This window comes from Cherax quadricarinatus, chromosome 1, assembly GCF_038502225.1.
Source record: "Cherax quadricarinatus isolate ZL_2023a chromosome 1, ASM3850222v1, whole genome shotgun sequence".
In the NCBI taxonomy this organism is placed as follows: Eukaryota; Metazoa; Arthropoda; class Malacostraca; order Decapoda; family Parastacidae; genus Cherax; species Cherax quadricarinatus.
Genome location: NC_091292.1, coordinates 83,995,229 through 84,020,584, shown reverse-complemented (window position 1 = coordinate 84,020,584; position 25,356 = coordinate 83,995,229). Strand labels below are relative to the sequence as shown.

The window sequence follows — 25,356 nt, the reverse complement described above, 5'->3', positions numbered from 1 at the left end:
TCTCTCTCTCTCTCTCTCTCTCTCTCTCTCTCTCTCTCTCTCTCTCTCTCTCTCTCTCTCTCTCTCTCTCTCTCTCTCTCTCTCTCTCTCTCTCTCTCTCTCTCTCTCTGCTCCCTAAGCTTTGTCATACCTCGTCTTCAAGCTATGTATGGTTCCTGCCTCCACTACATCACTTGCTAGACTATTCCACTTCCTGACAACTCTATGACTGAAGAAATATTTCCTAACATCCCTGTGACTCGTCTGAGTCTTCAGCTTCCAATTGTGACCCCTTGTCTTTGTGTCACCTCTCTGAAACATCCTGTCTCTGTCCACCTTATCTATTCCACGCAGTATTTTGTATGTGTATGTATGTGTGTGTGTGTGAGCGCATTAGAAGGGCTCAGGCTTCTTTTTTCTCAGTAGTACCAGTTACCAGCTTGGATCCGAGATCTGCCATACTGCCGCAGAGTACGACGTTCGGATTAAGTCCTTACAAGCCAGTGCATTTTCCAGTAGCGTACCCAAGCGGTCAGGCACTGGTGATTCTGTCACTCCTGTCTCTGTACCACCTACAACTTCAGGCTTGCAAGATAGTGTCCAGTTGCCTCAAGTGTCCGAGGAACCTCAGACTACCTTGAGTGCTGAGCCTATCCCTGCAATGTCTGTTAGTTCAAGTAGTAGTTTCTCCAGGGGACGCCTTGTCGGAAAACGATTGCTTGCTACTAGTAATGCCATCTATTGTTGATGTCACATGCCGTCTGCAGAAACGTCAACACGAGATGGCATTACTAGTAGCAAGTAATCGTTTTCCGACAAGGCGTCCCCTGGAGAAACTACTACTTGAACTAACAGACATTGCAGGGATAGGCTCAGCACTCAAGGTAGTCTGAGGTTCCTCGGACACTTGAGGCAACTGGACACTATCTTGCAAGCCTGAAGTTGTAGGTGGTACAGAGACAGGAGTGACAGAATCACCAGTGCCTGACCGCTTGGGTACGCTACTGGAAAATGCACTGGCTTGTAAGGACTTAATCCGAACGTCGTACTCTGCGGCAGTATGGCAGATCTCGGATCCAAGCTGGTAACTGGTACTATTGAGATAACTGGTACTACTGAGTTATTTATTTCACTTTTTTTCATATAAAAACATACTAGTTCCATTTTAATTTAATCAGGGAGAGTTCTAAATTCATAGGGGTCATAAATTATATTCATAGGGATGCGCTAAACCGGTAGGGGTTATATGAAGCCTGGGGGAATCGGAGGCAATTATCTTGAATTTAAGGAAAGGGGGGGTAAGTTCAGTTTCTTGGATCAAGATTTCCTTACCGGCATAAAGGAACCTCCCTTGAGGGGTAGGGGGCATCATAACGCCTGGGGAATGAGAGACATTCAGGTTCGACAGGATCAGTATCAAGGCACCTCCATCTGAGAGGAACCTTTGTAATAAGTATTATTATTATTACAAAGAGGGGAATGTATGAGAGTATAGTTTTACCAACGCTCTTATATGGGTGTGAAGCGTGGGTGATGAATGTTGCAGCGAGGAGAAGGCTGGAGGCAGTGGAGATGTCATGTCTGAGGGCAATGTGTGGTGTGAATATAATGCGAGAATTCGTAGTTTGGAAGTTAGGAGGAGGTGCGGGATTACAAAACTGTTGTCCAGAGGGCTGAGGAAGGGTTGTTGAGGTGGTTCGGACATGTAGAGAGAATGGAGCGAAACAGAATGACTTCAAGAGTGTATCAGTCTGTAGTGGAAGGAAGGCGGGGTAGGGGTCGGCCTAGGAAGGGTTGGAGGGAGGGGGTAAAGGAGGTTTTGTGTGCGAGGGGCTTGGACTTCCAGCAGGCATGCGTGAGCGTGTTTGATAGGAGTGAATGGAGACAAATGGTTTTTAATACTTGACGTGCTGTTGGAGTGTGAGCAAAGTAACATTTATGAAGGGATTCAGGGAAACCGGCAGGCCGGACTTGAGTCCTGGAGATGGGAAGTACAGTGCCTGCAACTCTGAGGAGGGTGTTAATGTTGCAGTTTAAAAACTGTAGTGTAAAGCACCCTTCTGGCAAGACAGTGATGGAGTGAATGATGGTGAAAGTTTTTCTTTTTCGGGCCACCCTGCCTTGGTGGGAATCGGCCGGTGTGATAATAAAAAAAAAAAAAAAAATTATTACATTTATGGGGAGCGGTAAACTCGTAGGGATCCTGGGGGAATAAGAGACATGCAGGTTCGATCCAAGGAAAGTGAGCACATATCTAGTTGCCTATATCAAGGGCCCTCTCATCTTCATTAAAGAACTTCCCCTGAAGGGAACTTTTCTCTTAAGTTTTCAGTGTCAGTGTGTGTGTGAGTGTGAGTGAGTGTGTGTGTGTGTGTGTGTGTGTGTGTGTGTGTGTGTGTGTGTGTGTGTGTGTGTGTGTGTGTGTGTGTGTGTGTGTGTGTGTGTGTCTCAACAATCAATATTTGCACCAATAACTCACTACAGTTGTGACCGGGTGTGGAAGTGTGAATTGCTCATTACACTATAATTTGTTCATGATTGTAGCCATGTATAAACGTAAGTAACCATTCTTATAGAATTCATTACCTTTGTAACTTGTGAGCTCATTACCTTTGTACCTAGTTCAGCTATCAAAACTTTGGGGGCCCAGTCCCTGGACCCATTACGTACCTCTGTAATCTGTAAATACCTTTGTAACTTGTCATGATTGTGACCAGACCTATCTGGAGTTCATTACCTTTGTAAATTGTGAGTTCATTACCTTTGTAAATTGTGAGTTCATTACCTCTGTAACTTGCTCAGCTATCAAAACTTTGGAGTCCAGTCCCTGGACCAATTATGTACCTCTGTAATCTTTTGACTACCGCCCACAGGATGGGTATGGGGTGCATAATAAACATATTAAACTAAACTTAAACAGCAACTAACAGCCATCTAAAATCACGTAACTAAGAGTAACTGTATTTTGCAAAATTTTATTTGCAAGTAGGCCTACATTGAAAACTATATAATTTACTCATTCCAATTGCACTGATTCGTCTGTATTATTGAATTACACATGGGCTGAACATGACAACAAAACAGAGGGAGTAGGGGCAAGAGCTGCCTTGGCGACATCGATCCCAGTGACGACTGGCTGGACCTGGCAGCGTGCGCACCCATGTTGCCGAGCATGTCCCATTGAGTAACTCATCCTCATTGTGTAAGCATAACCCGATTCTTGCCAACCCACGAAGAAAATTCACTACTTTCCCATTATCCGTTGTCGTCTCAGTGCCTAGGAGGGAGTGGATAGTTCGAAAGGAACACGTGTGAGGGTGTAGGGAGGGTATATTGGTGTCGACGGCAACGTGGGTGATAACGCCAGTGTTGAACAAGTGAGGCTTGAGATGTGGGTGCGTCTCTGGCCCAGCTGCTGAACCTTAGTGAGTGAACCAGTGAGGGAGCACTGCATCATGAGGGTCCTACGCGTGGTGGCTCTAGTTCTGCTACACTGGAGGGCAGACGCCGACACAGTCAGGACCTGCCAGCCGGTAAGAACACTCCTTTCCAGCCGGCCCACTGCAGCCTACAAAGTGTATCACCTTTTACAAGTCCCACTTCCATGTTACATATGCTTTTAATGACTTAATTAAATTTTGGTATGTTGTAAACTAATATATATTTGTGTAGAAACGCCGTATGCTGCATTCATATTTCCCAGTCTGCAATTTATTTGCAAAAGGGAGATTGTTGCTTTTTAAGTGTACTGGAGATGCCATATGTCAGTGCCAGCTTGCTGACAAGGGGCTCTTGTTTTTTTTTTTTTTTTTTTTTTTTTACAAAGGCCATGGTGATGAAAAGTGGATGAAGCGAAAATGGATGAAGTAGAATATGCCGCAGGAGGAGTAGGCGGTAGTGTCAGGAAGCGGTTCAGCTCGAAATGAGACGTAGGACGTAGTGTGAGGATGAGGCATAAGTAGTGTATGAGGACGAAGCATAGAAGGTAGTGTGAGGATGAGACAGAGGAGACAATGTGAAGATGAGAAGCACAGTAGGTAGTGTGAGGACTGGGTAGATCTGGGAATGAGACATAGGATGTAGTTTGACATTTGTTCTTGTTTAATATATTATGAACCCCACACCCATCATGTGGGGGGAGGTCAAAAGATTACAGAGGCGCATAATGGGTATAGGAACTGGGCCGCAAAGTTGATAGCTAAACAAGTTACAGTGGTAATGAAGTGAGAAGCGTGAAACAGGGACCGAGGCTTAAGAGGTGGTATGAGCAAGAACTAAAACTGGGATGTGAGGAAGACGTGGAGTAGGAATGAGGTGGAAGAGGTGGTGTGAGGGAGACATTGAATAGGGGTGAGGTGCAGGAGGTGGTGTGAGGAAGACGTGGAACAAGGGTGACGTGTAGGAGGTGATGTGAGGGAGATGTGGAACAGGGGGTGAGGTGTAGTGAGGGAGACGTGGAACAGGGGATGAGGTGGTGAGGCGAAGGAAGTGGAAGGTGGAGATAATGTAGGCAGTGGATTGTATTCTACATTGTTTAACACGTCCATCACCGTCCTGCTATATTTAGTGCTAGAAGCAGCTAGAAAGTTACAGAAACATCACTCTAACAGCTGGAAAAAAAATGAACCCCTAACCGTCCTTGATGCCGGTGAGGGGTTCTTGATCCGAGGAGCTGAACTTGCCTTCCCCTTCCTTAGATCGAATTTGAATGTCTCCCGTTCACCAGGCGCTATATGACCACTATGGGTTTAGCGCTTCCCCTTTGTTTAAAAATAAAAATTTAAAGAATGCTAGTCAACACTGTCTATCTTTAGAAATGTTACATCCTTTAGAGGAGGTGCCTCGGTGCCGGTGAAGGCCTCTGGATCCAATGAATTGCAACTACCCTCCCTTTGATCGAACCCGACTGCCACCCATTTCCAAGGAGCTGTATGACCACTTACGGGTTGAGATCTCCACGAAGAATGTAATAATGTAGGGCATAACCTCAATTATGGTGGCAAAGTCAGAACTCTCAAAATGCGTGTAATAGTAAATAGTAATGACAAATTTGAAAAATGCAAAAGAATTATTATTATAATTATCGCAATACAGAATGCAGTTGTAGTATACACAGACTTTGCAAAAGCCTTTGACAAGTGTGACCACGATATAAGAGCGCACAAAATGCGTGATAAAGGAATAACAGGAAAAGTCGGTAGATGGATCTATAATTTCCTAACAAATAGAACACAAAGAGTAGTAGTCAACAGAGTAAAGTCTGAGGCAGCTACGGTGAAAAGCTCTGTTCCACAAGGCACAGAACTCACCCCTATCTTGTTCCTCATCCTCATATCGGACATAGACAGGGATATAAGCCACAGCGCAGTGTCTTCCTTTGCAGATGATACCTGAATTTGCATGAGTGTCCTCCACTGAAGACACTGCAAGACTCCAGGCGCGGTGGCCTGGTGGCTAAAACTCCCGCTTCACACACGGAGGGCCCGGGTTCGATTCCCGGCGGGTGGAAACATTTCGACACGTTTCCCTACACCTGTTGTCCTGTTCACCTAGCAGCAAATAGGTACCTGGGTGTTAGTCGACTGGTGTGGGTCGCATCCTGGGGGACAAGAATAAGGACCCCAATGGAAATAAGTTAGACAGTCCTCGATGACGCACTGACTTTCTTGGGTTATCCTGGGTGGCTAACCCTCCGGGGTTAAAAATCCGAACGAAATCTTATCTCTTATCTTATCAACCAAATCTTTCAATGGGCTGCAGAAAACAATATGAAGTTCAATGATGAGAAATTCCAATTACTCCGATATGGAAAACGTGAGGAAATTAAAATTTCGTTAGTATAAAACAAATTCCAACCACACAAGAGCGACAAACTAATGTCGAAGACCTGGGGGTGATCATGTCAGAGGATCTCACCTTCAAGGACCATAACATTATATCAATCGCATCTGCTAGAAAAATGACAGGATGGATAATGAGAACCTTCAAAACCAGGGATGCCAAGCCCATGATGACACTGTTCAGCTCGCTTGTTCTATCTAGGCTGGAATATTGCTGCACACTAACAGCACCTTTCAAGGCAGGTGAAATTGCTGACCTAGAAAATGTACAGAGAACCTTCACGGCGCGCATAACGGAGATAAAACACCTCAATTATTGGGAGCGCTTGAAGTTCCTAAACCTGTACTCCCTAGAACGAAAGAGGGAGAGATACATGATTATATACACCTGGAAAATCCTAGAGGGACTAGTACCAAACTTGCACACAAAAATCACTCCCTACGAAAGCAAAAGACTTGGCAGACGATGCAACATCCCCCCAATGAAATGCAGGGGTGTCACTAGCACGATAAGAGACAACACAATAAGTGTTAGGGGCCCAAGACTGTTCAACTGCCTCCCAGCATACATCAGGGGGATTACCAATAGACCCCTGGCTGGCTGTCTTCAAGAAGGCGCTGGACAGGCACGTAAAGTCGGCACCTGACCAGCCGGATTTTGGTTCGTACGTTGGATTACGTGCGGCCAGCAGTAATAGCCTGGTTGATCAGGCCCTGATTCACCATGAGGCTTGGTCACAGACTGGGCCGCGGGGGCGTTGACCCCCGGATCTCTCTCCAGGTATACCATTACAATACTTTATAAGAGGAGAGAACTATATATATACGGTTTTAATGTTAGCATAATCTACAGCATATAAATCGCATGATAAAAGAGAAGCTTCTATATAATCAAGATAATGTCTCTAGACAACTATTAGAGCGCACATGTTGCGAGTGCAAATGGATTAAAATAACAAACTCTCTCTCTCTCTCTCTCTCTCTCTCTCTCTCTATATATATATATATATATATATATATATATATATATATATATATATATATATATATATATATATAAATATATATATATATATATATATATAAATATATATATATATATATATAAATATATATATATATATATATAAATATATATATATATATATTACCTGGAGTTTACCTGGAGAGAGTTCCGGGGGTCAACGCCCCCGCGGCCCGGTCTGTGACCAGGCCTCCTGGTGGATCAGAGCCTGATCAACCAGGCTGTTGCTGCTGGCTGCACGCAAACCAACGTACGAGCCACAGCCCGGCTCGTCAGGAACCGACTTTAGGTGCTTGTCCAGTGCCAGCTTGAACACTGCCAGGGGTCTGTTGGTAATCCCCCTTATGTATGCTGGGAGGCAGTTGAACAGTCTTGGGCCCCTGACACTTATTGTATGGTCTCTTAACGTGCTAGTGACACCCCTGCTTTTCATTGGGGGGATGTTGCATCGTCTGCCAAGTCTTTTGCTTTCGTAGTGAGTGATTTTCGTGTGCAAGTTCGGTACTAGTCCCTCTAGGATTTTCCAGGTGTATATAATCATATATCTCTCCCGCCTGCGTTCCAGGGAATACAGGTTTAGGAACCTCAAGCGCTCCCAGTAATTGAGGTGTTTTATCTCCGTTATGCGCGCCGTGAAGGTTCTCTGTACATTTTCTAGGTCAGCAATTTCACCTGCCTTGAAAGGTGCTGTTAGTGTGCAGCAATATTCCAGCCTAGATAGAACAAGTGACCTGAAAAGTGTCATCATGGGCTTGGCCTCCCTAGTTTTGAAGGTTCTCATTATCCATCCTGTCATTTTTCTAGCAGATGCGATTGATACAATGTTATGGTCCTTGAAGGTGAGATCCTCTGACATGATCACTCCCAGGTCTTTGACGTTGGTGTTTCGCTCTATTTTGTGGCCAGAATTTGTTTTGTACTCTGATGAAGATTTAATTTCCTCGTGTTTACCATATCTGAGTAATTGAAATTTCTCATCGTTGAACTTCATATTGTTTTCTGCAGCCCACTGAAAAATTTGGTTGATGTCTGCCTGGAGCCTTGCAGTGTCTGCAATGGAAGACACTGTCATGCAGATTCGGGTGTCATCTGCAAAGGAAGACACGGTGCTGTGGCTGACATCCTTGTCTATGTCGGATATGAGGATGAGGAACAAGATGGGAGCGAGTACTGTGCCTTGTGGAACAGAGCTTTTCACCGTAGCTGCCTCGGACTATACTCTGTTGACTACTACTCTCTGTGTTCTGTTAGTGAGGAAATTATAGATCCATCGACCGACTTTTCCTGTTATTCCTTTAGCACGCATTTTGTGCGCTATTACGCCATGGTCACACTTGTCGAAGGGTTTTGCAAAATCTGTATATATTACATCTGCATTCTTTTTGTCTTCTAGTGCATCTAGGACCTTGTCGTAGTGATCCAATAGTTGAGACAGACAGGGGCGACCTGTTCTAAACCCATGTTGCCCTGGGTTGTGTAACTGATGGGTTTCTAGATGGGTGATGATCTTGCTTCTTAGGACCCTTTCAAAGATTTTTATGATATGGGATGTTAGTGTTATCGGTCTGTAGTTCTTTGCTGTTGCTTTACTGCCCCCTTTGTGGAGTGGGGCTATGTCTGTTGTTTTTAGTAACTGTGGGACGACCCCCGTGTCCACGCTCCCTCTCCATAGGATGGTAAAGCCTCGTGATAGGGGCTTCTTGCAGTTCTTGATGAACACGGAGTTCCATGAGTCTGGCCCTGGGGCAGAGTGCATGGGCATGTCATTTATCGCCTGTTCGAAGTCATTTGGCGTCAGGATAACATCGGATAGGCTTGTGTTAACCAAATTCTGTGGCTCTCTCATAAAAAATTCATTTTGATCTTCGACTCTCAGTCTGGTTAACGGCTTGCTAAAAACTGAGTCATACTGGGACTTGAGTAGCTCACTCATTTCCTTGCTGTCATCTGTGTAGGACCCATCTTGTTTAAGTAGGGGCCCAATACTGGACATTGTTCTCGACTTTGATTTGGCATAGGAGAAGAAATACTTTGGGTTTCTTTCGATTTCATTTATGGCTTTTAGTTCTTCCCGCGATTCCTGACTCCTATAAGATTCCTTTAGCTTAAGTTCGATGCTTGCTATTTCTCTGACCAGTGTCTCCCTACGCATTTCAGATATATTGACCTCTTTTAACCGCTCTGTTATTCTTTTCCGTCTCCTGTAAAGGGAGCGCCTGTCTCTTTCTATTTTACATCTACTCCTCCTTTTTCTTAGAGGAATAAGCCTTGTGCATACATCGAGTGCCACCAAGTTAATCTGTTCTAGGCATAAGTTGGGGTCTGTGTTGCTTAGTATATCTTCCCAGCTTATATCGGTTAGGACTTGGTTTACTTGGTCCCACTTTATGTTTTTGTTATTGAAGTTGAATTTGGTGAATGCTCCCTCGTGACTAGTCTCATTATGTCGGTCTGGGGCTCCACGCATACATGTCTGAACCTCAATTATGTTGTGATCTGAGTATATTGTTTTTGATATGGTGACATTTCTTATCAGATCATCATTGTTAGTGAAGATGAGGTCTAGTGTATTCTCCAGTCTAGTAGGCTCTATTATTTGCTGGTTTAAATTGAATTTTGTGCAGAGATTTAAAAGCTCATGTGAGTGTGAGTTTTCATCAGAGCTGCCTCCTGGTGTTATTACTGCAACAATATTATTTGCTATATTCCTCAAGATATACATTATATATATATATATATATATATATATATATATATATATATATATATATATATATATATATATATATATATATATATATATATATATATATATATATATATATATATATATATATATATATATATATATATATATATATATATATATATATATATATATATATATATATATATATATATATATATATACACGTGTGTGTGTGTGTGTACTCACCTAATTGTAGTTGCACGGGTCGAGACTCAGCTCCTGGCACCACCTCTTCACTGACCGCTACTGGGTCCTCCCTCTCCCTGCCCCATGAGCTTTATCATACCTCGTCTTAAATCTATGTATGGCTCCTGCCTCCACTACATCGCTTGCCAGACTATTCCACTTCCTAACCACTCTGTGGCTGAAGAAATACTTCCTAACATCCCTTTGACTCATCTGAGTCTTCAGCTTCAAATTGTGACCCCTTGTTTCTGTGTCCCATCTCTGGAACATCCTGTCTCTGTCCACCTCGTCTATTCCACGCAGTATTTTGTATGTCGTTATCATTTCTTCCCTGACCCTCCTGACCGATTTCCCTCAACCTTTCTTCATAGGACATTCCCCTTAGCTCTGGAACTAGCCTTGTTGTAAACCTTTGCACTTTCTCTAATTTCTTGACGTGTTTGACCAGGTGTGGGTTCCAAACTGGTGCTGCGTACTCCAGTGTGGGCCTGATGTACACAATGTATAAAGTCTTGAACGATTCCTTACTGAGGTACCGGAACGCTATTCTCAGGTTTGTCAGGCGCCCATATGCCGCAGCAGTTATCTGGTTAATGTGTGCTTCTGGCGACGTACTCGGTATTATACTCACTCCTAGATCTTTCTTCTTGAGTGAGATTTGCAGTCTTTGGCCACCTAGCCTATACTCTGTCTGGGGTCTTCTTTGCCCTTCTCCGATCTTCATGACTTTGCATTTGGGGGGGTTAAATTCTAGGAGTCAGTTGCTGGACCACGCATCCAACCTGTCCAGGTCTCTTTGTAGACCTGTCTGGTCAACATCTGATTTAATTCTCCTTATTAACTTCACATCATCTGCAAACAGGGACACTTCTGAGTCTATCCCTTCTGCCATGTCTTTCACATATACCAAGAATAGCACTGTTTCCAGGACTGACCCCTGTGGGACCCCGCTCGTCACAGGCGCCCACTGTGATACCTCATCACGGACCATGACTCGCTGTTGCGTCCCTTTCAGGTATTATCTGATCCATTGCAGTGCCCTTCCTGTTATATGTGCCTGATCCTCTAGCTTCTGTACTAATCTCTTGTGAGGAACTGTGTCGAAGGCCTTCTTGCCGTCCAAGAAAATGCAATCAACTCACCCCTCCCTCTCATTTCTTGCTTCAGTTACCTTGTCATAAAACTCTAGTAGGTTTGTGACACAGGATTTGCCTTCCAAGAATCTGTGCTGGCTGTCGTTCATAATTTTGTTCTGCTCCAGGTGCTCCACCACTCTCCTCCTGATAATCTTCTCCATGACTTTGCATACTATACACGTCAGTGACACTGGTCTATAGTTTAGTGCTTCATTTCTGTCTCCTTTCTTAAAGATGGGGACTACATTTGCCTTCTTCCATACTTCAGGTAGTTGCCCAGTTTCAAGGGAAGTGTTGAAGATTTGGTTAGTGGCACACAAAGTGTCTCTGCTCTGTCTCTAAGGACCCACAGAGAGATGTTATCCGGTCCCACCGCCTTTGAGGTATCAAGGTCACTTAGGAGCTTCTCCACCTCCTCCTCAGTTGTGTGTACTCACCAAACTGTACTCACCTAATTGTAGTTGCAGGGATCGAGAATCAGCTCCTGGCCCCGCCTCTTCACTGAATGCTACTAGGTCCTCTCTCGTCTTAAAACTATGTATGGTTCCTGCCTCCACTACATCGCTCGCCAGACTGTTCGACTTCTTGCCCACTCTATGACTGAAGAAATGCTTCCTAATATCCCTGTGGCTCATCTGAGTCTTCAACTTCCAAGAGTGACCCCTTGTTTCTGTGTCCCCTCTCTGGAACATCTTGTCTCTGTCCACCTTGTTTATTCCACGCAGTATTTTTCATGTCGTTATCATGTCTCCCCTATCCCTCCTGTCCTCCAGTGTCGTCAGGCCGATTTCCCTCAACCTTTCTTCATAGGACATTCTCCTTAGCTCTGGAACTAACCTTGTCGCAAACCTTTGCACTTTCTCTAATTTCTTAACGTGCTTGGCCCTGTGCGGGTTCCAAACTGGCGATGCATACTCCGGTATGGGCCTGACGTACACGGTGTACAGTGTCTTGAAAGATTCCTTACATAGGTATTGGAATGCTAATCTCAGGTTTGCCAGGCGCCCATATGCTGCAGCAGTTATCTGGTTGGTGTGTGCTTCCAGAGACGTGTTCGGTGTTATACTCACGCCAAGATCTTTCTCCTTGAGCGAGGTTTGCAGTCGTTAACCACCTAACCTATACTCTGTCTGTGGTCTTCTTTGCCCTTCTCCGATCTTCATGACTTTGCATTTGGCAGGGTTAAATTCGAGAAGCCAGTTGCTGGACCACGTGTCTAGCCTGTCCAGGTCTCTTTGAAGGCCTGCCTGATCCTCATCTGATTTAATTCTCCTCATTAACTTCACATCATCTGCAAACAGGGACACCTCTGAGTCTATCCCTTCCATCATGTCATTCACATACACCAAAAATAGCACTGGTCCTAGGACCGACCCCTGTGGTACCCCGCTCGTCACAGGTGCCCACTGTGATACCTCATTACGTACCATGTGTGTGTGTGTGTGTGTGTGTGTGTGTGTGTGTGTGTGTGTGTACTGACCTAGTTGTACTCACCTAGTTGTGGTTGCAGAGGTCGATTCATAGCTCCTGGCCCTGCCTCTTCACTGGCCGCTACTGGGTCACTCTCCCCCCCGCGCGCGCGCGCGTTTGTACTCACCTAGTTGTGGTTTCGGGGGTTGAGTCACAGCTCCTGGCCCCGCCTCTTCAACTGGCCGCTACTCAGTCACTCTTCCCTCTCCGTGAGCTTTATCATACCTCTTGTTAAAGCTATTTATGGATGCTGCCTCCACTACATCACTACCCGGGCTATTCCACTTCCTGACAACTCTGTGACTGAAGAAATACTTCCTAACATCCCTGTAATTCACCTGAATTCAACTTCCAACTGTGGCCCCATGTTGCTGTCCCATCTTTGGAACATCCTGTCTCTGTCCACCTTGTCTATACCTCTCAGTATTTTGTATGTCTTTATCATATCCCCCCTATCTCTCCTGTCTTCCAGTGTCAACAGGTCGATTTCTCTTAACCTCTCCTCGTAGGATATACCCCTTAGCTCTGGGACTAGTCTTGTTGCAAACCTTTGCACTTTCTCTAGTTTCCTTACATGCTTGGCTAGGTGAGGGTTCTAAACTGGCGCTGTATATTCCAATATGGGCCTAACCTACACGGTGTACAGGGTCCTGGATGACTCCTTATTTAGATGTCAGTATGCTGTTCTGAGGTTTGCCAGGCGCCCATATGCTGCAGCAGTTATTTGGTTGATGTGTGCCTCAGATGTGCCTGGTGTTATACACACACGCAGATCCTTTTCCTTGAGTGAGGTTTGTAGGCTCTGGCCCCCTAGACTGTACTCCGTCTGAAGTCTTCTTTGCCCTTCCCCAATCTTCATGACTTTGCACTTGGTGGGGTTGAACTCCTGGTGCCAGTTGCTGGACCATGGCTGCAGTCTGTCCAGATCCCTCTGTAGTTCTGCCTGTTCCTCGTCCGATTGAGTTCTTCTCGTCAACTTCACATCATCTGCAAACAGGGACACTTTGGAGTCTATTCCTTCCGTCATGTCGTTCACAAATACCAGAAACAGCACCGGTCCTAGGACTGACCCCTGTGGCACCCCGATCGTTACTGGCGCCCACTCTGACACCTGGTGCGTGTGTGTGTGTGTGTGTGTGTGTGTGTGTGTGTGTGTGTGTGTGTGTGTGTGTGTGTGTGTGTGTGTGTGTGTGTGTGTGTGTGTTTATATTTATATATGAATACTAAAACTATTATCTAGAGGGCTGAGAGGTTGTTGAGAAAGTTTGGACATTTAGAGAGGATGGAATGAAATAGAATTACTTGGAGGGCACATAAATCTGTGGTGGAAGGAGGGCGGGGTAGGGGTCGGCCTAGGAAAGGTTGGAGGGAAAAGAGGTTTTGTGTGCGAGGGGCTTAGACTTCCAGCAAGCGTGTGTGAGAGTGTTAGGAGCGAGTGGAGGCAAATGTTTTTTATGACATGGCGTGCTGTTGGAGTGTGAGCAAAGTAACATTTGTAAAGAGATCCAAGGAAACCGGTTAGCCGGACTTGAGTCAAGGAGGTAGAAAGAACAATACCTGAGCTCTGACGGAGGGGTAGAGATGTTTTGCAGTTTTTCAACCAGAGTGTAGGCGCGCCTCTGGCAACACAGTGATGGAGTGAGTGATGATGAAAGCGTTTCTTCTTTTTCGGGTCACACTGCCTAGGTAGGAAACTACCGATGAGTTAATAAAAAATATACATATGAATTACGCTATTTGAATTACATTAATATTTGAATTACGTATTTACGTATGTAATTTTTTTGTACGTGTGCGTGTGTAGATGTATACTATACTTATACTTGTGTATATGTGCATATACAGGAACGTGTGTATGTGGATATGCGCATGTATATACATGCGCATATGTATGCGTATGCATATGCATGATAAATGAGACACGTGTGCAACATTTGGGTATCTTTATTCTGGAAGCGTTTCGCCAGCCAGTGGCGTCTTCAGTCCAATGCAGAGAAAGGTGGAAGATGAGGAGTTTGAGGTAATCAGTCCCTCAGCCTGGAGTTGATGAATAAAGATAACCAAATATTGCACAAGTGTCTCATTTATGAACTTGTCGTTTTTCTAAACCATTTATTCACATGCATATGTATATTTATGCAAGTATGCATGTCTGTATGTACATTTGAGTACGTATATGTATGCGTATGTACTCATGTACCTATTTGTAGATGGAGGGGTCGAGTCGTACCTTCTATGCAATCAGTTATATATGGGTACAGGGGTCGAGTGTCAGCTCCTGGCCCCGCCTCTTTGCTGGTCAATACTAGGCTCATTCCAGGCATCAAGAGCCTTATCGTGCCTCTTCTTAAAGCTATGTATGGATCCTGTTTCTACCACTTCACTCTGCAGGTCGTTCCACTTCCTGACAACTTTAAGACCGAAGAAATACTTTCTAACATACCTGTTGTCTACCTGTGTTTTCGACTTCCAGCTGTATTCTCGTGTTCCTTTTACCCGTCTATCAAACAGTTTGTCTCTGTTCACCCAATCAGTATTTTGTTCGTTGTTATCATATTACCCCTAAACTTTCTGCTCTACAGTGTCATCACCCTGACATAGGATATACCGGGACTAGTCTCGTTGCAAATGTCTGCACTTTCTCCAATTTCTTGGCATGCTTACCCAGGTGTGGGTTCCACACTGGTGCTGCACACTCCAGTATGGGCCTGACGTACACTACATACAGTCTTGAATGACTTCTTACTTACATGTCTTAAAGTATTCTTAGATTTGCCAGACGTGCATTTGCTGCAGCAGCTATTTGCTTGGTGTGCACCTCATCTGATATGTGCATAACGTGTACTCACCTAATTGTAACTGCAGGAATCGATTCATAGCTCCTGGCCCCGCCTCTTTACTGGTCGTCACTAGGTCCACTCTATTTCATCTACGTGTGTACGTGTGCACAGGGACGCAAGGTTATGAAAGTACGTAAATGATATAGTGAGACACCGACGAGAAGTGGAGCATGATATTTCATTAATAAAATTAGCAAATCAGAGGTTTATTAAGTAAAATACACTAATGTTGGAAGTTTCAAGCTGACCAGAAGAAGCATTCTCCAGTTATCCAAGGATTCCATATTTTCATTAAATATATTTAAATATTAATATTTATACTGCACAGTTTAAATTCAGGACATCATTCTTTTCAAGAAATAAATCAGCGTTAATGGTTTCAAGTCGATCAGAAGAAACATTCTTTAATTATCGAGTGGTAATCAATAGAGCAAGCGTTCACTGAAACATGCGTTCATTAAAGACTGCGTTCACAGAAGAATGCGTTCACTAAAGACTGCGTTCACTGAAGAATGCGTTCATTAAAGACTGCATTCACTGAAGCATGTGTTCATTAAAGACTGCGTTCACTGAAGAATGCGTTCACTAAAGACTGCGTTCACTGAAGCATGCGTTCATTAAAGACTGCGTTCACTGAAGAATGCGTTCACTAAAGACTGCGTTCACTGAAGAATGCATTCATTAAAGACTGCGTTCACTGAAGCATGCGTTCATTAAAGACTGCGTTCACTGAAACATGCGTTCATTAAAGACTGCGTTCACTGAAGAATGCGTTCACTAAAGACTGCGTTCACTGAAGCATGCGTTCATTAAAGACTGCGTTCACTGAAGAATGCGTTCATTAAAGACTGCGTTCACTGAAGAATGCGTTCATTAAAGACTGCGTTCACTGAAGAATGCGTTCATTAAAGACTGCGTTCACTGAAGAATGCGTTCATTAAAGACTGCGTTCACTGGAGAATGCGTTCACTAAAGACTGCGTTCACTGAAGAATGCGTTCATTAAAGACTGCGTTCACTGAAGAATGCGTTCATTAAAGACTGCGTTCACTGAAGAATGCGTTCATTAAAGACTGCGTTCACTGAAACATGCATTCATTAAAGACTGCGTTCACTGGAGAATGCGTTCATTAAAGACTGCGTTCACTAAAGCATGTGTTCACTAAAGCACATGTTCACTAAAGCAAATGTTCACTAAAACACATGTTCACTAAAGCATATGTTCACTAAAGCATATGTTCACTAAAGCATGTGTTCACTAAAGCATGTGTTCACTAAAGCATATGTTCACTAAAGCATGTGTTCACTAAAGCATATGTTCACTAAAGCATATGTTCACTAAAGCATGTGTTCACTAAAGCATGTGTTCACTAAAGCATGTGTTCACTAAAGCATATGTTCACTAAAGCATGTGCTCACTACAGCATGTGTTCACTAAAGCATATGTTCACTAAAGCATATGTTCACTAAAGCATATGTTCACTAAAGCATGTGTTCACTAAAGCATGTGTTCACTAAAGCATGTGCTCACTACAGCATGTGTTCACTAAGCATGTGTTCACTAAACATGCGTTCACTAAAGCATGTGTTCACTAAAGCATATGTTCACTAAAGCATGTGTTCACTAAAGCATATGTTCACTAAAGCATGTGTTCACTAAAGCATGTGTTCACTAAAGCATGTGTTCACTAAAGCATGTGTTCACTAAAGCATGCGTTCACTAAACATGCGTTCACTAAAGCATGTGTTCACTAAAGCATGTGTTCACTAAAGCATGTGTTCACTAAAGCATGTGTTCACTAAAGCATATGTTCACTAAAGCATGTGTTCACTAAAGCATATGTTCACTAAAGCATGTGTTCACTAAACATGCGTTCACTAAAGCATATGTTCACTAAAGCATATGTTCACTAAAGCATGTGTTCACTAAAGCATATGTTCACTAAAGCATGTGTTCAGTAAAGCATGTGTTCACTAAGGCATGTGTTCACTAAAGCATGTGTTCACTAAAGCATATATTCACTAAAGCATGTGTTCACTAAAGCATATGTTCACTAAAGCATGTGTTCACTAAAGCATATGTTCACTAAAGCATATGTTCACTAAAGCATGTGTTCACTAAAGCATATGTTCACTAAAGCATATGTTCACTAAAGCATATGTTCACTAAAGCATATGTTCACTAAAGCATGTGTTCACTAAAGCATGCGTTCACTAAACATGCGTTCACTAAAGCATGCATTCACTAAAGCATATGTTCACTAAAGCATGTGTTCACTAAAGCATATGTTCACTAAATATGCGTTCACTAAAGCATATGTTCACTAAAGCATGTGTTCACTAAAGCATATGTTCACTAAACATGCATTCACTAAAGCATGTGTTCACTAAAGCATGTGTTCACTAAAGCATGTGTTCACTAAAGCATGTGTTCACTAAAGCATGTGTTCACTAAAGCATGTGTTCACTAAAGCATATGTTCACTAAAGCATATGTTCACTAAAGCATGTGTTCACTAAAGCATATGTTCACTAAAGCATATGTTCACTAAAGGATGCGTTCACTAAAGCATGCGTTCACTGAAGCACGTGTTCACTAAAGCATATGTTCACTAAAGCATGTGTTCACTAAAGCATATGTACACAAAAGCATGTGTTCACTAATGCATATGTTCACTAAAGCATATGTTCACTAAAGCATATGTTCACTAAAGCATATGTTCACTAAAGCATGTGTTCACTAAAGCATATGTTCACTAAAGCATGTGTTCACTAAAGCATATGTTCACTAAAGCATGTGTTCACTAAAGCATGCATTCACAAAAGCATATGTTCACTAAAGCATATGTTCACTAAAGCATATGTTCACTAAAGCATGTGTTCACTAAAGCATGTGTTCACTAAAGCATATGTTCACTAAAGCATATGTTCACTAAAGCATATGTTCACTAAAGCATGTGTTCACTAAATCATGCATTCACTAAAGCATATGTTCACTAAAGCATATGTTCACTAAAGCATGTGTTCACTAAAGCATATGTTCACTAAAGCATATGTTCACTAAAGCATATGTTCACTAAAGCATGTGTTCACTAAAGCATATGTTCACTAAAGCATATGTTCACTAAAGCATGTGTTCACTAAAGCATATGTTCACTAAAGCATATGTTCACTAAAGCATATGTTCACTAAAGCATGTGTTCACTAAAGCATGTGTTCACTAAAGCATATGTTCACTAAAGCATATGTTCACTAAAGCATATGTTCACTAAAGCATATGTTCACTAAAGCATGTGTTCACTAAAGCATATGTTCACTAAAGCATATGTTCACTAAAGCATATGTTCACTAAAGCATGTGTTCACTAAAGCATGTGTTCACTAAAGCATATGTTCACTAAAGCATATGTTCACTAAAGCATATGTTCACTAAAGCATATGTTCACTAAAGCATGTGTTCACTAAAGCATATGTTCACTAAAGCATATGTTCACTAAGGCATGTGTTCTATAAAGCATATGTTCAATAAAGCATACGTTCACTAAAGCATATGTTCACTAAAGCATATGTTCACTAAAGCATATGTTCACTAAACCATATGTTCACTAAAGCATGTGTTCACTAAAGCATATGTTCACTAAAGCATATGTTCACTAAAGCATGTGTTCACTAAAGCATGTGTTCACTAAAGCATGTGTTCACTAAGCATGTGTTCTATAAAGCATATGTTCACTAAAGCATATGTTCACTAAAGCATGTGTTCACTAAAGCATGTGTTCACTAAAGCATATGTTCACTAAGCATGTGTTCACTAAAGCATATGTTCACTAAAGCATATGTTCACTAAAGCATATGTTCACTAAAGCATGCATTCACTAAAGCATATGTTCACTAAAGCATATGTTCACTAAAGCATATGTTCACTAAAGCATATATTCACTAAAGCATATGTTCACTAAAGCATATGTTCACTAAAGCATATGTTCACTAAAGCATATGTACAGTAAAGCATATGTTCACTAAAGCATATGTTCACTAAAGCATGTGTTAACTAAAGCATGTGTTCACTAAGGCATATGTTCACTAAAGCATGTGTTCACTAAAGCATGTGTTCACTAAAGCATATGTTCACTAAAGCATGTGTTCACTAAGGCATATGTTCACTAAAGCATGTGTTCACTAAAGCATGTGTTCACTAAGGCATATGTTCACTAAAGCATGTGTTCACTAAAGCATGTGTTCACTAAAGCATATGTTCACTAAAGCATGTGTTCACTAAAGCATTTTTTTCAATAAAGCATGTGTTCACTAAAGCATATGTTCACTAAAGCATATGTTCACTAAAGCATATGTTCACTAAAGCATATGTTCAATAAAGCATATGTTCACTAAAGCATATGTTCACTAAAGCATATGTTCACTAAAGCATATGTTCATTAAAGCATGTGTTCACTAAAGCATATGTTCACTAAAGCATATGTTCACTAAAGCATATGTTCACTAAAGCATATGTTCATTAAAGCATGTGTTCACTAAAGCATATGTTCACTAAAGCATATGTTCACTAAAGCATATGTTCACTAAAGCATGTGTTCACTAAAGCATATGTTCACTAAAGCATATGTTCACTAAAGCATATGTTCACTAAAGCATGTGTTCACTAAAGCATATGTTCACTAAGGCATGTGTTCTATAAAGCATATGTTCACTAAAGCATATGTTCACTAAAGCATATGTTCACTAAAGCATGTGTTCACTAAAGCATATGTTCACTAAAGGATATGTTCACTAAAGCATGTGTTCACTAAAGCATGTGTTCACTAAAGCATATGTTCACAAAAGCATATGTTCACTAAAGCATATGTTCACTAAAGGATATATTCACTAAAGCATATGTTCACTAAAGCATGTGTTTACTAAAGCATATGTTCACTAAAGCATGTGTTTACTAAAGCATATGTTCACTAAAGCATATGTTCACTAAAACATGTGTTCACTAAAGCATATGTTCACTAAAGCATGTGTTTACTAAAGCATATGTTCACTAAAGCATGTGTTTACTAAAGCATATGTTCACTAAAGCATATGTTCACTAAAACATGTGTTCACTAAAGCATATGTTCACTAAAGCATGTGTTCACTAAAGCATATGTTCACTAAAGCATATGTTCACTAAAGCATGTGTTCACTAAAGCACATGTTCACTAAACCTGGAATTTACCTGGAGAGAGTTCCGGGGGTCAACGCCCCCGCGGCCCGGTCTGTGACCAGGCCTCCTGGTGGATCAGAGCCTGATCAACCAGGCTGTTGCTGCTGGCTGCACGCAAACCAACGTACGAGCCACAGCCCGGCTGGTCAGGAACCGACTTTAGGTGCTTGTCCAGTGCCAGCTTGAAGACTGCCAGGGGTCTGTTGGTAATCCCCCTTATGTATGCTGGGAGGCAGTTGAACAGTCTTGGGCCCCTGACACTTATTGTATGGTCTCTTAACGTGCTAGTGACACCCCTGCTTTTCATTGGGGGGATGTTGCATCGTCTGCCAAGTCTTTTGCTGTCGTAGTGAGTGATTTTCGTGTGCAAGTTCGGTACTAGTCCCTCTAGGATTTTCCAAGTGTATATAATCATGTATCTCTCCCGCCTGCATTCCAGGGAATACAGGTTCAGGAACCTCAAGCGCTCCCAGTAATTGTGGTGTTTTATCTCTGTTATGCGCGCCGTGAAGGTTCTCTGTACATTTTCAAGGTCAGCAATTTCACCTGCCTTGAAAGGTGCTGTTAGTGTGCAGCAATATTCTAGCCTAGATAGAACAAGTGACCTGAAGAGTGTCATAATGGGCATGGCCTCCCTAGTTTTGAAGGTTCTCATTATGCATTATGTCATTTTTCTAGCAGATGCGATTGATATAATATTATGGTCCTTGAAGGTGAGATCTCTGACATGATCACTCCCAGGTCTTTGACGTTGGTGTTTCGCTCTATTTTGTGGCCAGAATTTGTTTTGTACTCTGATGAAGATTTAATTTCCTCGTGTTTACCATATCTGAGTAATTGAAATTTCTCATCGTTGAACTTCATATTGTTTTCTGCAGCCCACTGAAAGATTCGGTTGATGTCCGCCTGGAGCCTTGCAGTGTCTGCAATGGAAGACACTGTCATGCAGATTCGGGTGTCATCTGCAAAGGAAGACACGGTGCTGTGGCTGACATCCTTGTCTATGTCGGATATGAGGATGAGGAACAAGATGGGAGCGAGTACTGTGCCTTGTGGAACAGAGCTTTTCACCGTAGCTGCCTCGGACTTTACTCTGTTGACGACTACTCTCTGTGTTCTGTTAGTGAGGAAATTATAGATCCATCGACCGACTTTTCCTGTTATTCCTTTAGCACGCATTTTGTGCGCTATTACGCCAAGGTCACACTTGTCGAAGGGTTTTGCAAAGTCTGTATATATTACATCTGCATTCTTTTTACCTTCTAGTGCATTTAGGACCTTGTCGTAGTGATCCAATAGTTGAGACAGACAGGAGCGACCTGTTCTAAACCCATGTTGCCCTGGGTTGTGTAACTGATGGGTTTCTAGAAGGGTGGTGATCTTGCTTCTTAGGACCCTTTCAAAGATTTTTATGATATGGGATGTTAGTGCTATCGGTCTGTAGTTCTTTGCTTTTGCTTTACTGCCCCCTTTGTGGAGTGGGGCTATGTCTGTTGTTTTTAGTAACTGTGGGACGACCCCCGTGTCCATGCTCCCTCTCCATAGGATGGAAAAGGCTCGTGATAAGGGCTTCTTGCAGTTCTTGATGAACACGGAGTTCCATGAGTCTGGCCCTGGGGCAGAGTGCATGGGCATGTCATTTATCGCTTGTTCGAAGTCATTTGGCGTCGGATAACATCGGATAGGCTTGTGTTAACCAAATTTTGTGGCTCTCTCATAAAAAATTAATTTTGATCTTCGACTCTCAGTCTGGTTAGCGGCTTGCTAAAAACTGAGTCATATTGGGACTTGAGTAGCTCACTCATTTCCTTGCTGTCATCTGTGTAGGACCCATCTTGTTTAAGTAGGGGCCCAATACTGGATGTTGTTCTCGACTTTGATTTGGCATAGGAGAAGAAATACTTTGGGTTTCTTTCGATTTCATTTATGGCTTTTAGTTCTTCCCGCGATTCCTGACTCCTATAAGATTTCTTTAGCTTGAGTTCGATGCTTGCTATTTTTCTGACCAGTGTCTCCCTTCGCATTTCAGATATTTTGACCTCTTTTAGCCGCTCTGTTATTCTTTTCCGTCGCCTGTAAAGGGAGCGCCTGTCTCTTTCTATTTTACATCTACTCCTCCTTTTTCTTAGAGGAATAAGCCTTGTGCATACATCGAGTGCCACCAAGTTAATCTGTTCTAGGCATACGTTGGGGTCTGTGTTGCTTAGTATATCTTCCCAGTTTATATCGGTTAGGACTTGGTTTACTTGGTCCCACTTTATGTTTTTGTTATTGAAGTTGAATTTGGTGAATGCTCCCTCGTGACTAGTCTCATTATGTCGGTCTGGGGCTCCACGCATACATGTCTGAACCTCAATTATGTTGTGATCTGAGTATATTGTTTTTGATATGGTGACATTTCTTATCAGATCATCATTGTTAGTGAAGATGAGGTCTAGTGTATTCTCCAGTCTAGTAGGCTCTATTATTTGCTGGTTTAAATTGAATTTTGTGCAGAGATTTAAAAGCTCGTGTGAGTGAGAGTTTTTATCAGAGCTGCCTCCTGGTGTTGTTACTGCAACAATATTATTTGCTATATTCCTCCATTTTAGGTGCCTTAAGTTGAAATCCTCCAGGAGCAAGATGTTGGGTGCAGGAGCTGGAAGATTTTCCAGACAATGGTCAATTTTTAACAGCTGTTCCTAGGAATTGCTGGGATGTTGCATCCGGAGGCTTGTAGACTACCATAATGACTAGGTTTTGGTTCTCGACCTTTACTGCTAAAACTTCCACTACATCATTTGAGGCATTTAGCAGTTCTGTGCAAACAAGTGACTAAAGCATATGTACACAAAAGCATGTGTTCACTAATGCATATGTTCACTAAAGCATGCGTTAACTAAAGCATGTGTTCACTAAAGCATGCATTCACTAAAGCATGCATTCACTAAAGCTTATGTTCACTAAAGCATATGTTCACTAAAGCATGTGTTCACTAAAGCATATGTTCACTAAAGCATGTGTTCACTAAAGCATGCATTCACTAAAGCATATGTTCACTAAAGCATATGTTCACTAAAGCATATGTTCACTAAAGCATATGTTCACTAAAGCATGTGTTCACTAAAGCATATGTTCACTAAGGCATGTGTTCTATAAAGCATATGTTCACTAAAGCATATGTTCACTAAAGCATATGTTCACTAAAGCATATGTTCACTAAAGCATGTGTTCACTAAAGCATATGTTCACTAAAGGATATGTTCACTAAAGCATGTGTTCACTAAAGCATGTGTTCACTAAAGCATATGTTCACTAAAGCATATGTTCACTAAAGCATATGTTCACTAAAGGATATGTTCACTAAAGCATATGTTCACTAAAGCATGTGTTTACTAAAGCATATGTTCACTAAAGCATGTGTTTACTAAAGCATATGTTCACTAAAGCATATGTTCACTAAAACATGTGTTCACTAAAGCATATGTTCACTAAAGCATGTGTTTACTAAAGCATATGTTCACTAAAGCATGTGTTTACTAAAGCATATGTTCACTAAAGCATATGTTCACTAAAACATGTGTTCACTAAAGCATATGTTCACTAAAGCATGTGTTCACTAAAGCATATGTTCACTAAAGCATATGTTCACTAAAGCATGTGTTCACTAAAGCACATGTTCACTAAACCTGGAGTTTACCTGGAGAGAGTTCCGGGGGTCAACGCCCCCGCGGCCCGGTCTGTGACCAGGCCTCCTGGTGGATCAGAGCCTGATCAACCAGGCTGTTGCTGCTGGCTGCACGCAAACCAACGTACGAGCCACAGCCCGGCTGGTCAGGAACCGACTTTAGGTGCTTGTCCAGTGCCAGCTTGAAGACTGCCAGGGGTCTGTTGGTAATCCCCCTTATGTATGCTGGGAGGCAGTTGAACAGTCTTGGGCCCCTGACACTTATTGTATGGTCTCTTAACGTGCTAGTGACACCCCTGCTTTTCATTGGGGGGATGTTGCATCGTCTGCCAAGTCTTTTGCTTTCGTAGTGAGTGATTTTCGTGTGCAAGTTCGGTACTAGTCCCTCTAGGATTTTCCAAGTGTATATAATCATGTATCTCTCCCGCCTGCATTCCAGGGAATACAGGTTCAGGAACCTCAAGCGCTCCCAGTAATTGTGGTGTTTTATCTCCGTTATGCGCGCCGTGAAGGTTCTCTGTACATTTTCAAGGTTAGCAATTTCACCTGCCTTGAAAGGTGCTGTTAGTGTGCAGCAATATTCTAGCCTAGATAGAACAAGTGACCTGAAGAGTGTCATAATGGGCTTGGCCTCCCTAGTTTTGAAGGTTCTCATTATGCATTATGTCATTTTTCTAGCATATGCGATTGATATAATGTTATGGTCCTTGAAGGTGAGATCTCTGACATGATCACTCCCAGGTCTTTGACGTTGGTGTTTCGCTCTATTTTGTGGCCAGAATTTGTTTTGTACTCTGATGAAGATTTAATTTCCTCGTGTTTACCATATCTGAGTAATTGAAATTTCTCATCGTTGAACTTCATATTGTTTTCTGCAGCCCACTGAAAGATTCGGTTGATGTCCGCCTGGAGCCTTGCAGTGTCTGCAATGGAAGACACTGTCATGCAGATTCGGGTGTCATCTGCAAAGGAAGACACGGTGCTGTGGCTGACATCCTTGTCTATGTCGGATATGAGGATGAGGAACAAGATGGGAGCGAGTACTGTGCCTTGTGGAACAGAGCTTTTCACCGTAGCTGCCTCGGACTTTACTCTGTTGACGACTACTCTCTGTGTTCTGTTAGTGAGGAAATTATAGATCCATCGACCGACTTTTCCTGTTATTCCTTTAGCACGCATTTTGTGCGCTATTACGCCAAGGTCACACTTGTCGAAGGGTTTTGCAAAGTCTGTATATATTACATCTGCATTCTTTTTAC

General features: G+C 42.4%; 1 protein-coding gene across 1 annotated transcript in view; it reads left to right on the top strand.

Moving 5' to 3' along the window:
* Positions 1-3,119: 3,119 nt before the first annotated feature.
* The window catches only part of LOC128685735 (endosome/lysosome-associated apoptosis and autophagy regulator family member 2-like), a 179,942-nt gene continuing 157,705 nt past the window's right edge, over positions 3,120-25,356 (top strand). Inside the window, exon 1 of the mRNA XM_070086008.1 lies at positions 3,120-3,512. Within this exon, the coding sequence (XP_069942109.1) occupies positions 3,435-3,512 (78 nt within the window). The 5' untranslated portion in view covers positions 3,120-3,434. The remainder of the gene's footprint in view (positions 3,513-25,356) is intronic.